Genomic DNA, 13537 nt, shown 5'->3' on the forward strand with positions numbered 1-13537 from the left:
GGTGCACTGAAGGAGCCATCGTGCAGCCCAAGCTAAGGTAAAACTGAGGAGAAGCAGATGGTGGGAGCCACGCTAATCACGGTGGCCAAACTTTTGTGTGGCTTAAGATAAGAAAAAGAAGATGGTGGGAGCCGGAGGAGGAGGTGATTGTACAGTGCAGCATGTGTGTTCGCCAGCTGCAGTTTGCTGGTGCTATGGCACACAAAGAAGCTCTTGCCTGCCGTTGCACTTGACAGCGTGGAAGTCGTCATCACCATAGAGAGGCCCCTGCTGTGTACGCAAAAAATTTTAAGTCTGGATGGCGCTGTAATCGGCAGCTCCAAGAAGGCCACTCCTCTGGGCTTTAAAGGTCTCCTTTACTTCCAAAGCCCTTATACTATGTTTCATGCATCAAGTGCTAAGCGTACATCTGTGGCCAAAAAGTAGTGCATTCCTTTTGGTGAGTGACAAACAGTAAATGCTTTGCCTGCAGGCCTATTTCATAATACATTTCTCCTGAGTCTGATTCAATGTGCTCTTATTGCTGACGACGTGTTGCCACTTTCTTGTGACTTGGACCACTCGGCCATAAAACAAGTGCGGAGTAACAAGCCTCCTTTTATTTTTTCATGTGGACTACTTCTGTACCGTTCGCAGTGTTGCACCTGATGTATGAAACAGAGTATAGTGGCAAAGGCATGACAGCATTTAAGCCACACAGCTACACACCATGTGCCTTTGAACAAAAGGACCCGATTTTCTAACGCCTTTGCGGTGCCTGTGTGAGAGGAGTATTAGAAGTCCAATTACTTTGCCAACATGACAATTTCGTTGCTTCCTTGTTTTCACAGGATCCCCACTGTTTATCTCACACATGTTTTGGTGCCACAGTACAAATGAAAACTCCCATGTTCCCCTGCAGGTCAACTAGAACACTTGCAAAGATGTGCCTCTGCAAGCTAAGCGTGAAAGTGTAGAGCACATACTAATTAGGTGTTGCTTCATGCACTGGCACAAACTATCGCTAGAATTCCCTCTGTTTCAGTGCTGGCCTCGAGTTGAGTTTGCATATCTTATGGAAAAGTGCAAAACAGTGTAAAGCCTGTAATGAACTGCGTACTTCCCGTAAGGCAACTCTTGGGCTATCAGATGAAGTTTCTGAATGACGTCCGCTGCTTCGTGAAGCTGCAACAGAGAAACAACACATGGCCACTGTATACTCTGCATGCATCTCTTGCCAGGCCAAATTTGGCCCAGATGGGGAAAAACTAATGTAGCTGCTACATTTACCAGTGCCCTCATCAACCGCAATGTCAAAACATACACTAACGTTCTGACATTGTCAGTGACCAGAGATTTTTTTTTTTTCCACTAGAGATACCTACAATTTGAGTACTATACACACCATGATGCAGCCAGAGCTCTTTGATCTTATCAGTCGCAAAAGTTCCCATAGGGTCCACGTGATGAAAAACAGCGGCCTGATTGGGCCAAAATTCAGAGCTTAACAGATTGTTGCGACACCCTTGATCAATAACGCGAGCTCTGCCCAAGTTTATCATCATCATCATCAGCCTGACTACACCCACTGCACGGCAAAGGCCTCTTCCATATCTCTCCAATAAACCCTGTCCTGTACCAGCTGTGGCCTGCCTATCCCCACAAACATCTTGATATCACCTATCTACTTAACTCTCTGCCACCCCCTGCTACGTTTGCCTTCTCTTGGAATCCACTCCACTACCCTTAAGGAACAGCGGTTATCTTGCCTTCGCATTACATGCCCTGCCCAAGCTCATTTCTTCCTCTTGATATTTCGTCCAGGATGTCATTAACTCGCGTTTGTTCCCTCACCCACTTTGCCCTCGTCTTGTCTCTTAAGATTACACCGATCATTTTCCTTTCCATAGCTTGCTGCGTGCCCACATTACAAACTTACAAATTGTTCACAAACGCATAATCACCTGGCAACAAAATCAGTGAAACAGATGCAGTAAGAAAAATGCATATTATATAACAGTCTGAGAGATAAATAAAAAGCTAGAACAAGCAAATAAAACATGCTCATCAGAACATAATGATGACAAATGGGAAGACATTTTGTGGGCAACTCCCAGATGGCTCGACCTTCTGTTTAACTCCAAAAAGTGGCCAGTGGGACCAGCCACTTTTTGAAATGGAGTTTCCCAACTCGTATGGTCCAAGAGCTCTGGATGCGGCAACTAAAAATCCATCCCCTGTTCTAACCTTGTTTGGATCTTGGAAGATGCCAGTGGATGACCCGTGTTCCGGCCTCAGGAACTCTGCAAAGTGCTTCATCAGTTTCTGAGCCTCCACTGCACGTGACCGTGGAGTGTTGACGCTCTCCAGCAGGTCCCCCAGGTGCACCACCTTCATTGCCACATAGCCGATCTGCGAATCGAGCTCCTTGTATGTGGCATACGATGCCTGCAATAAAGAGGGGGCACAGAGGAATCAATCTCTGGGCATTCCGACTTCCTACGCAAATGCCTTTGATGTAGCAATGAAACCTTGTGTGCAAGAGTTTCCATTTAAGCAGGCCCCCTGTTCCACATTCATGAACAGCACAAATTACAGCATCCATTTTTCTTTTTAGCCACTTCCTGGTGCATCATGCAGGCTGCAGATCATGCAGAAATAAAATACTTATTGGTGTCAATGGATTGTGAGCAATTCTTTCCAGAAACCTTAAAATATCTAGCGCATAACATAACGTTTGAAAAAACGACAATGCAGTAGACTCTACTTGTGCGCTAAGTAGTGGTGTCTCCTGTACTGTGTCATTTTCATTTTTGTAAAGTGCTCCAACTCGTTAAGCCATCTGCCATTTCAAAGTATTTAGGAAATATCGACCTGATCAGAGGTGCACCTCTACTATCTGGAGAAAGTAGTTTAGGGCTTGACTACTCTTAAAAAAAAAAAGAAATCAGCCCAATGCAAAAGCACACCAAAGATGCAACAAATAGAACTATGTTGTGGGAAGTGACTCTGCACGGCCAAGCTGGTCATACTTGCGTCTCCCCATTTGCTGTCTTTTGCTCAAGATGAGCCACTTAAGCACAGAAACAGTCACCTCAAAAGCACAGCCCTTGATAAAAACAGTTGATCTGCCACTTACAAGTGAGACCAAGAGATGTGAGAGGGACACTCCTCCCAAACTGTGCTTCACATGAAACAATGTCATTGCACACCAACACATTCGCACTCCTGCATGAGATTTCGGTAGTACTTTGACAGAGACAAATTCAGATCTAGAGTACTGCTTACTTCTGTCACCTGGTTTTGAGTCGATCATCATGCAAAGCGCTTTGAGCAACGAAATTACAATATTTTTTTCCCTCGAAAAAGTTTCCCACACCAGTCATGTCAGCCATTTGAAAAAGTGGCTGCCGGTATGTTAGTGCCTTTCACTCAGCTGCTTGTCAATTTGTCAGGCCTACTCACGGATGAATTAATATGAATGTCCCACACCTCCCAATAGCCTCACGAGAACTGAAGTACATTTCTCTAAGTCCAGACAATGCACACATCGACAATTTTCCAATGATATTAAGTCCCCGCATTCTGTGGCAGAGGTTGTCTTTTACCGTCTTGCTGTTGTGCCTCAAGTAGGCTGCTCCACTGTGTGCAAATCCTCTTATTTTAGCCTATTTTGAAATAAGCCTTTCATATTTATTAGTTCCTCTGCCCCAAACAGTAACAGGTGCATTACCTTGTTTTTGTCCTGGAGCTCGGTGACCTTCTGACAGTGGCGTGCCTCCTCTTCGCGGCATATCATCTCCAGGCGCTCACACTTCTTCTGGGTCATTTCAAAGAGGACCTGCAGATCCCGGATGCCCTGCTTGAACGCTTCCTGCAGCACGGTGGGGTCAAACGTCTCGGGGTCCATGTTGCCCCCAAGGCTTCGCCAGGCAAGACGCTCCACAAAGTCCTCGGGACTGAACGACTCCTGCAAGAGAATGCCACAAGTAGCGCATGTTATGTGCACAAGCAAGCGAGAGATGCAGGTTAGAAAATATTGCTGCGAATGTTTGTAGCGTCTGTTTGTTCATTCTTCAAAGCTGCCGGCACGCCGCTTCATTGCTTTGTTTGTGATGAAAGACGCGCCTAGATTTATTTTGATCAATCGCATCTAGGCAGAGTCGACTCTACATTGTTCCAGAGTGTTCTAGTGCCTTTCCAAGCTTTATCTCGAAAGTTCACTATCAGCTTTAAAAAGAGCACGGCCGAGAGCGGCGGGCATTCTGTTCGACAACCGCCGAGCACGCTTGTTGCTACGCCGAGTGATTCAGTTCTTTGCGGGTGCAAGTCAGCCCAAATAAAGAGTTTCGTTTTGAAGACATTCTTGCTGTTTTCCTGTTCGCCAGACTGCAGTCACCATTACATGACAATATGTCCATGTGCCATGCTGGAAAATCACCGACGCTTTAGAGGACTCTTTGTGGAGGCCACGATGATACTGTGGAAAATGGGCCCATACTTTCTTTATACCGAACAGTGCAGAGGCAGGACCGAGAAATGATGACGATTATGAGGGTGGTGAATTGAATGGCACAAGGGCATCTGTGACTAAAGAACCCCATGGCACAAGGCGTTTTCGACTACTTAAGGTGGGGTTCAAGACCCATTTCACAAGGATTTCATCCCAAAGAAGCCGAGCAACAAGCCAAGGGGAAAGCTCGTACCCCCTGCATCACAGGTGGGTACCTGGTGATCTACTGATGCTCTGTAGGTGTTTTTCTGTGTTATGGCTCTGTCCTCTTGTCTCTTCTATCACAAGTTCAAAGATATTTCTAGAGCGCTACACTAGAAGTACGCTTAGGAAGATAATGTATGTAATACTGTTTTTTATGTTCCTGTGCAGCACATTTCCAACTGTGTGGCATACAGCAACTACTTATGTACATAGTGGTAGCCACATGATCGCCTCTGTGTGGCTAGGCACTAATAAGCGCATGAAAATGTTCCAGACCATCCACATAAAATTTTATGCAAACATTTGTTTTAAAGTGAAATATTGTATTATTATGTATTCTTGTGGGAGTTTGTCTTATTCCGCACATGTGCCAAAGTGCCATCACAGCCTGTGGGGAAGCTGTACCATGGAGGTAGCAGATCAGGTGCCATGACAAACAAATCTAGGAGTATGAGCCAAATGCTTATGAGCAGCAGCTCACCCATGTCCATCAAAAAGAAAGTCTAAAATAGTCAAGTTTTTCTTTTGTTGCTGTTATTCTTGGCCCTTGGTGATGTTCCCCTGCTGGGGTTCAGAAACTTGACAACATGTCATGAGGTCGAAGAAGGGACTCCTTTTACACCGAATACATTTTATCTTATGCTATTCACATTGGTCGTTCGGGCATGACAGCTAAGGGGTACAAGAAACAATCTTGCTAAGAGTGCAACTCAAGATTCGGCCAGAGTCTGCACCAAGCGGCAACTATGTCCAGCTATTTCCAGCTGAGCTCTCCCCCTCGAATGCCTCATGCAGCTGCCCCCAACAGAATGCCAAGAGCTCTCCTTTGCATGCATGCATTGCATTCTCTTCGGCATTTCGTTTTTGCTCCAGAGCTTGGGAAGCACAAACATACGGCAAAGCAACATAAAGTAACAGCAAACGCCAGAATGACTTCCACACTGCTTTTGGCAGCATCCAGAAAAACAATGCAGCACCAGTTTGGGTAAATCTACTGCCCCTAAACTTTCCAACAAGCATGGCAGAGCAACGCAATGGACACTGAACAGCTCCAACTTAGGATTCTTGGTAGAGCACTTGCCCTTAGCTGGGACCTAGGCCAAGCAAACAAGCAAAACTCAATACTGATGCCATTTGCCACTCCTCGAACAACATGCATTTCCAGCTTTCCCTCCATTCCCCACACCAACCGTAGCATTGAATAGATCTTGGTTTTCCTTTTCTATCACACACCTGGACTAGGAAGGGACCGTGTAGCAATATCCAATGTATCCTGCAAATAGTATTTAAGTATGTGGCCAAAACTAGGGGACAAAGAAAAAGGCTAAAAACCAGGCTGAGAACAGTGTAGAGCACGATGCAAAGGAAAATGACAGGTGTAACTCTGAGGCAGAAGGAAGAAAGTATGAATGAGAGAGGCAGTGGTATCTGCACTGAAATAAAAAACAAAATACGAATATAGGCAAGACACGTAATGTGCAGAATTGACAATTGGCAGCCCATTGCCGAGGAAGTGTAGATACCATGAGAAGGGAAACGTGAATTGGCATGGCCAGATAAGGTACAAGACCAGGGAATTCACTGAAACAGCATGTCTGTAGCTGCTTGGGAGAGAATGCAGGCTCATCGAAGGAAAGCGTACACTACCAGTTCTGTGTAAAGGACAAACCTTGCTAGTTTTGGTGCATGACACACCTATGTTGTTGGAAGATGCTGTGTAATTGACAGGGGTGTCACTACACAAACCTTGCTAGTTTTGATGCATGACACACCTATGTTGTTGGAAGATGCTGTGTAATTGACAGGGGTGTCACTACACAAACCTTGCTAGTTTTGATGCATGACACATTTATGTTGTTGGAAGATGCTGTGTAATTGACAGGGGTGTCACTACACTGCAACTCCCTTCGCCCTTCATCTTGTTCCTAGCACTGTTCTTTTAGGTTAGGTAGGTCATTACACTTTCCTGTCAGTTAATGACACTGACACTCTGAGAAACAGTGTCACGACACTATCAGTGACACTGGGATTAGCAAATGAAGGATTTCACTTTATGGAAGTGAGTGAAATGTCAAGACCAGGATGATACAAATATCAGACAAAAAAACTGGTAAGATTCTAAAATATTCAAACCGAGTAGACGTGCGAAAGCATGTGTTTAGCTTGGTAGGCTCATGGTCTTGCTTTGCTGGATCGTCGGCACGTCTGGCAATGATATTAGGCTCAGGTTAAGCTCTGATCGAGTTTAAGCTGATCTCATCTGTTCGTGCCACAGATGGAAGTTGATGAAGATGTGCAATGCACAGCGCGAGAGTGCATTGCAGTTTAACAGGAAGCATGATCAGCTGCAGTGACAGCATAGCGCTCTCGTGCCAGCAAAGCTCGTCTGTTCATGCCGTCGCTGATTTGAATCCCAGTTGCGGCAATATTTATATTCATTTATTTAGGTCAGGCATCAGCGATGAAATGACTTTTGCAGCTTTGGTGGCGATGCCACATGCATTGGATGGCTTGAACTAATGGACGGTCGTGTACTGCTACATGCTACTGACAATATGAACATCACTTCAGAAGTGCTAAAACTGGACACATACACAGGGAGGCAGACATGAAAGAAGCGCTCATCGAAGTCTGTCTCACTGTGTCCGTGTCCCATTTTAGCGCTTCCTGTTAATGTCGGCGTTTGTGCGGAGCGTGGGAGCCCCGCGTGCGAGGAACCTCTCAAGGCTGTTGCTGGGTGGAGACTGCGGTTTATTTCTTTAGAGGGAGAGAGAGAGAGAGGGCGAGTGTACAAGAATGCACTTTCGCTGCTGTAGGAATGCAGACGGTCACGGTAAGGGAATTGGGAATGCGTCAGTCGACGGGGCCGTGGGGACCAGATGCCGTCGGGGAAGAAGACGCCTGCTAGCTTTTGTGGGTGCTAGCTTTTGTTGGAGCGGCCGGCCCGCGCTTGTTTCGGGGAAGCGGACGGCGAGTATGCGCGGAGGAGGCAAGGGTTGCTGGAGCGGCCTGGCGTCGCTTGGTCGACGAACACGACATCCCTTCCTCCTTAGTTGTGGTCACCGTATCGGTCGGGCGGGCGCCTTTCACGCTGGGGTCTTAGCACTTGCTGTTGCGTGGACCCGTTGGGTTGGTCTCCGCAAGGTTGTGTCGCACGGTCGTCCAGACTGGCCGCCGGTTCTCCATGTACGGAGGGGGGCGCTGTAGACAGGTTGAGCACAGGCGAAGTTTCCGCTGGCAGCGTGATCACGCACGTAGCTGGCACAGTGTATTGTTCACTTGCTGCTGGTCCGTTCGTCCGATCGTGTGGCGGCGGATCTTCCGTCGGGTAGGCTGCTGCACCTGGTTTAATGTGACCAAGGTGCCTATGAACCGTTCCGTTTCTGTGTTGAGAAGTCTCGTGGACTTCTGCGGAGCTCGTCACTCCCTTGAGTCCTCGCTGCTGCCTTGACGCACTTTTTGATGGCAGGGCCAGGTCCAAAGCACGCTTCTGGTGGCGTCGATGTTGCAGACGTTGTCGTCAGCACTCCAGAGTTGCAGTCGGCTGTCAAACTTCTGAGGCTGTGACGTAGCTGCTGATCGAGTGGCTTTCTGTCGGCTGCGTCGATGTTGCAGACGTTGTCGTCAGCACTCCAGGGTTGCAGTCGGCTGTCAAACCTCTGAGGCCGCGACGTAGCTGCTGATCGGTTTGCTTTCAGCCGGCGTCGTCGATGTTGCAGGCGTTGTCGTCAGCACTCCAGGGTTGCAGTCGGCTGTCAAACTTTTGAGGCTGCGACGTAGCTGCTGATCGACTTGCTTTCCGCCGGCGTCGTCGATGTTGCAGGCGTTGTCGTCAGCACTCCAGGGTTGCAGTCGGCTGTCAAACTTTTGAGGCTGCGACGTAGCTGCTGATCGACTTGCTTTCCGCCGGCGTCGTCCATGTTGCAGGCGTTGTCGTCAGCACTCCAGGGTTGCAGTCGGCTGTCAAACTTTTGAGGCTGCGACGTAGCTGCTGATCGACTTGCTTTCTGCCGGCGTCGTCGATGTTGCAGGCGTTGTCGTCAGCACTCCCGGGTTGCAGTCGGCTGTCAAACTTTTGAGGCTGCGACGTAGCTGCTGATCGACTTCTGGCAGTTGGTCACGTCGCTGGAAACGTCACGGCTGTACAGCTCGGATGGTCAAGCGTACCGGCTGTACAGCTCGGATGGTCTGCCATCGACGTGCTTCAGGAGAAGTGTGACTATAGGCATCCATAGCTGACTTCTCCGGGAGTCTTCGGTGTGACCAGCACGCGAGCAGTCTCGAAGGTGTCGGTCCGCATAGCGTCAGGAGAAGCGCGTGCTTCTTTTCTTCGTCGGAGACATCGTTTGCCACGAGGTAGAATGTGAGGCACTGAATCCACAATCCACGAAAAGCTCGATGACACCGTGCAGTCCTCCAGTAGCCATTGGCGACACCTCGAACTGCGTACGCTCTACATCCCACTTCTCGTCGCCAGTGTTAATGTCGGCGTTTGTGCGGAGCGTGGGAGCCCCGCGTGCGAGGAACCTCTCAAGGCTGTTGCTGGGTGGAGACTGCGGTTTATTTCTTTAGAGGGAGAGAGAGAGAGAGGGCGAGTGTACAAGAATGCACTTTCGCTGCTGTAGGAATGCAGACGGTCACGGTAAGGGAATTGGGAATGCGTCAGTCGACGGGGCCGTGGGGACCAGATGCCGTCGGGGAAGAAGACGCCTGCTAGCTTTTGTGGGTGCTAGCTTTTGTTGGAGCGGCCGGCCCGCGCTTGTTTCGGGGAAGCGGGCGGCGAGTATGCGCGGAGGAGGCAAGGGTTGCTAGAGCGGCCTGGCGTCGCTTGGTCGACGAACACGACACTTCCGAAATGGCATTGAAGCACCAATTAGCCTGATCCACTCTTTTGTGGACAAATGGGAACACTGAAATGCTTTTAGGGACTCGGTTGTTAGGTGGTGGGAGGTTGTGTTGGTAGTACAGCTCAATCTGCAGGCACAATTTCAGAAGTTAAAGCAATGTCCAAGTCATGGTGCCACCACTCCTTTGGCTTGCACAAACCAGGCTGCTGGTGGCTCATGACTAAAAGGAGAAAGCTACAGCGTAGTAGAATTTTGGAGCATGGGCAATTACCACCCTATGAGTAGCGTCACGGCACTAGACTGTGTGGCCGCCCTGGAGATTCTAGATAATTAGTAACTATAAAACTAAATGGATGGCGGCAATAGTGCCGGTTATCTAATATTAAAAAATATAGTAATGAAGGAAAGCTTTGCCCAACATCTATGAGCGCTATGATGATCGTGCTGTCCGTTTGTTTGTTGCGTGTGTGGCGGCAGAGGCGACAGGAAAGCCTTTGAAACGGACTTCCAACCATCTCCAGGTGAAGAAATGAGTGCAGCTCCTACGACAGCACTCCCGCAAGCCCGCCTGACGGCAGGCGAGAAATTCTTGAATGCACTCAGGAACGGTCGCCTAATATATTGTCGCCTGATCAAGTTCTCAGTAACAACACAAGACGCCATAGCGTCGATCGAAACGTTCTAGTTAGATTCTACGTTTGAAAGCGCAGTTTTTTTTTTTTAATTATTATTCGCCGCTCCGACCGGCTGATCCAGGCAACACGAAACCACCGGAACAGTTGGCCTCAAATGAAAACAATGGAGCTAGAGTCAAATCCGCAATAAATTATTGCGACGTGCCGACCTAGAAGTATAATTTCAACTCACATACTGCTTTAATGATTTCAATGAGATTAAGATAAGAATGCATATGTGGTCAGAATAAAAATGACAGCGACCGGAGCATTTATTGCGTCTGCTACCGCAACAAACAAAAAGGCGTGCCACGAAGTCCTGTTCACCTGTTCAAGCTCGGGCAAGAAGTGCGACATGCTGCCTCACGTGCTGCTGCCTTTGACATCCGGAAATAGCGCCGCAAATCAAGCTGATGTCACGCAGAAACCACAGTACGACACACCCCTCGGCATCCACGGAAAGCAACGGAAAGCCGGGCACGAGCAGCACGGAGTTTAGGTCAAGAATATAGTCAAGAATATAGTGAACTAGAATACTATAGTCAAGAAGGAAAGAAGCTTATGCACGCTATGGTGACTAGATGCACGCTGTGGGCTCTGCGGGTCACTATGTAGTAACCAGCGCCAGTTGTGGTCTAGTGGTCAAGTCCTTGGCATAGAGTTAATAGCTGATGTGCAACGCCGCCAGCTTTTCCTCTAGGTAATAGTAAGAAACTCTATGGTGCTCGCTATACGGTTCTCAATCAAGGGGTAAATTTGCTTCACGAGTAAAAACAGAGCCGTTAAATGGTTAATCCAGTTAAACTGTTAAACTTCTTGAATTCCAGCTTGAGATGTAAACTAACTGCGCTATTCCTGACAATTAAATAACAGCTTATAACTGTAAAAAAATGTAAAACAGTAGATATTTGGTTCCTAATACGAACTATAAAAATTCCTGAACACTGGGCGTTTCGCTTGCCGAGACCGCTGGCCGCGGACTCCCTGAAGACTCTTAGTTCATTTGTCCAGTGCATTTCACGTGCGCGGGTGTCGCGAGCTCGCGAGTTTTGCGGGTGCTTCGTTTTATGCCATGCATTGGTGTTGTAACCTGCGCGGGGCAGTTTGGAACGAATGTGTACATAACAGGATTTGGTGGCCTCGTCGGCTGCAGAGGCTTTGTTCCACGACTTCAGCCCCGAAAACTGGCAAGGAACGCACATACGACGTCGACCCAAGCCAGTTTCCTCAGAAGGTCGTGCGGAACTTCTGTATCGTAGCCCATGTTGACCATGGAAAGAGCACGCTTTCTGACCGGCTTCTGGAGTTCACAGGGACGATCAAGGCTTCTAAGGAAAACAAGCAGGTGCTGGACAGACTTCCGGTCGAACGGGAGCGAGGCATCACAGTCAAGGCGCAGACAGTGTCGATGATATACAAGAAACCCGGTCATCCCGAGCCTTACCTACTCAACCTGATCGATACGCCCGGACATGTCGATTTCAGCTACGAGGTTTTGCGATCAGTCTCAGTTTGCCAAGGTGTCATTCTCCTGGTCGACGCCAACCAAGGAATTCAGGCCCAGACGGTAGCCAATTTTAACATCGCCTTTTGTTCTGATCTTTCTATCATACCGGTTTTGAACAAGATAGACCTCAAAAACGCTAATGTCGAAGGTGTGATGGGGCAGATGGAGAACCTATTTGGTATTGACAAGAAAGACGTGCTCAAAATATCTGCCAAGGAAGGCACTGGCATTGAAGAAGTGGTGAATGCTGTTGTAGAAAGGATACCTCCACCCGGTGGAAACGTTGACGCACCGTTTCGCGGTATGCTATTGGACTCTTGGTATGATCGATACCGTGGTGTCATTGCATTAGTTATAGCTATCGATGGCACGCTGCGTCCTGGGGATGAAATCGTATCTCACACGACAGGAGCAGTGTATACCGTGCGGGATTTGGGTTTCATGAAGCCTCTTGAAACCCCGACTGCCTTGCTGTGTGCTGGTCAAACTGGTTACGTTGTGGCAAACATGCGATCCCCCAAGGAAGCTCATTCAGGTGACACGCTTTCACACAAGTGTGATCATATTAAGCCCCTGCCAAAGTTCCAAGAGTCGAAGCCTATGGTATTTGCCGGCGTCTACCCTGAAGACCAATCGAAAATCAATGACCTGAAAAGTGCAGTTGACCGTCTTCTGTTAACTGATCCCAGTGTGCAAGCCTCTCTCGAGTCCAGCCCTGCGCTGGGCCAGGGATGGCGTCTGGGATTTCTGGGACTCCTTCACATGGATGTTTTCTGCCAGCGGCTTGACCAGGAGTTTGATGCACAAGTTGTTGTGACTGCTCCCAGTGTGAGCTACCGTATTAAAATTCATGGGGCCAAGAACATCAAGCATTATGGAGGTGAAATGGTCACCATAAACAATCCGCTTGACATGCCTGACCCTGCGATCATCAAGGAGTACTATGAGCCAATGGTCATGGCGACTGTTATCACTCCAGACACTTACCTCAGCAGAGTGATGAGCCTCTGTGCTGACAGCAGGGGTGCTGCAAAGAATACACAGAACATAGACAACAGCACAATACTTCTCCAATACAAGTTTCCTCTGAGTGAGGTTATTGTTGACTTTTACGATCAGCTCAAATCCATTACATCAGGTTATGCCAGCTTTGACTACGAAGAAGTTGGCTATGAGCTCACTGACCTAGTGAAGCTGAATATCCTAATCAATGGAAATGTTGTTGAAGAGCTAACGACGATTGTGCATGCAACCCGTGCCCGGCAGTTTGGTCGTTCTATGCTTCTCCGGTTGCAGGAGAGCATTCCGCAGCAGATTTATGCTGTGTCCCTTCAAGCTGCTGTTGGAGGCAAAGTGCTGGCTCGTGAAGACATCAAGGCTCTCAAGAAAAATGTCCTCGCAAAGTGTTACGGTGGTGATATAACTCGCAAGATGAAACTCTTGAAGAGGCATTCTGAGAAACAGAAAAAACTTAGAATGATTGGAAACATTCAGGTTCCTCGTGATGCGTTCATCAATGTTCTAAAGCGGACGTGATCCTGTGTTGAAAGCGTAAAAGTGAAGTCTTGGTGTGTTTGTGTGCAGGTAACGTGTTCAAGTTGCATGGCAGGACAACACAGTGAGCTGTGGAAAGAAAAATTATAGGCACAGGACAGTGTTAACTGCAGAAATATGGGTGAGGCCTTTGTCCTGCAGTGGGCGTAGTCAGGCTGATGATGATGATACATCAAGGTATTCGGATGATGATGCATCCGAATACCTCAGTAGGTACTGCTATCAGGACATCCCTCTTAAGGGCGGCAGCGGTCATGAT

General features: G+C 48.1%; 2 protein-coding genes across 3 annotated transcripts in view; one reads left to right on the top strand and one right to left on the bottom strand.

The window, feature by feature from the left end:
* The window catches only part of Sec10 (Exocyst complex component Sec10), a 40817-nt gene extending 30066 nt beyond the window's left edge, over window positions 1–10751 (bottom strand). Inside the window, exons 1-4 of one of the 2 annotated variants that reach the window (XM_089561775.1) lie at window positions 10545–10751; window positions 3713–3949; window positions 2227–2427; window positions 1100–1164 (exon numbers count right to left, since the gene is read on the bottom strand). In XM_089561775.1, the coding sequence (XP_089417901.1) occupies window positions 1100–1164; window positions 2227–2427; window positions 3713–3949; window positions 10545–10574 (533 nt within the window). In that variant the 5' untranslated portion in view covers window positions 10575–10751. The remainder of the gene's footprint in view (window positions 1–1099; window positions 1165–2226; window positions 2428–3712; window positions 3950–10544) is intronic. The other variant, XM_089561773.1, reaches the window with a different exon arrangement.
* Window positions 10752–11225: 474 nt separating this feature from the next.
* Window positions 11226–13299, top strand: waw (Translation factor waclaw). Its single transcript, XM_089561776.1, has one exon. The coding sequence runs from the start codon at window positions 11290–11292 to the stop codon at window positions 13258–13260; it is 1971 nt and encodes a 656-aa protein (XP_089417902.1). The 5' UTR covers window positions 11226–11289; the 3' UTR covers window positions 13261–13299.
* The last annotated feature ends 238 nt before the right edge of the window (window positions 13300–13537 follow it).

This window comes from Amblyomma mixtum, chromosome 9 (assembly GCF_055824585.1).
Source record: "Amblyomma mixtum isolate Tamu chromosome 9, ASM5582458v1, whole genome shotgun sequence".
Taxonomy (NCBI): Eukaryota; Metazoa; Arthropoda; class Arachnida; order Ixodida; family Ixodidae; genus Amblyomma; species Amblyomma mixtum.

What these genes read in the sequence shown, in the direction of transcription:
- waw (XM_089561776.1), top strand. Translation starts at nt 11,290, where the DNA reads ATGCATTGGTGTTGTAACCTGCGCGGGGCAGTTTGGAACGAATGTGTA.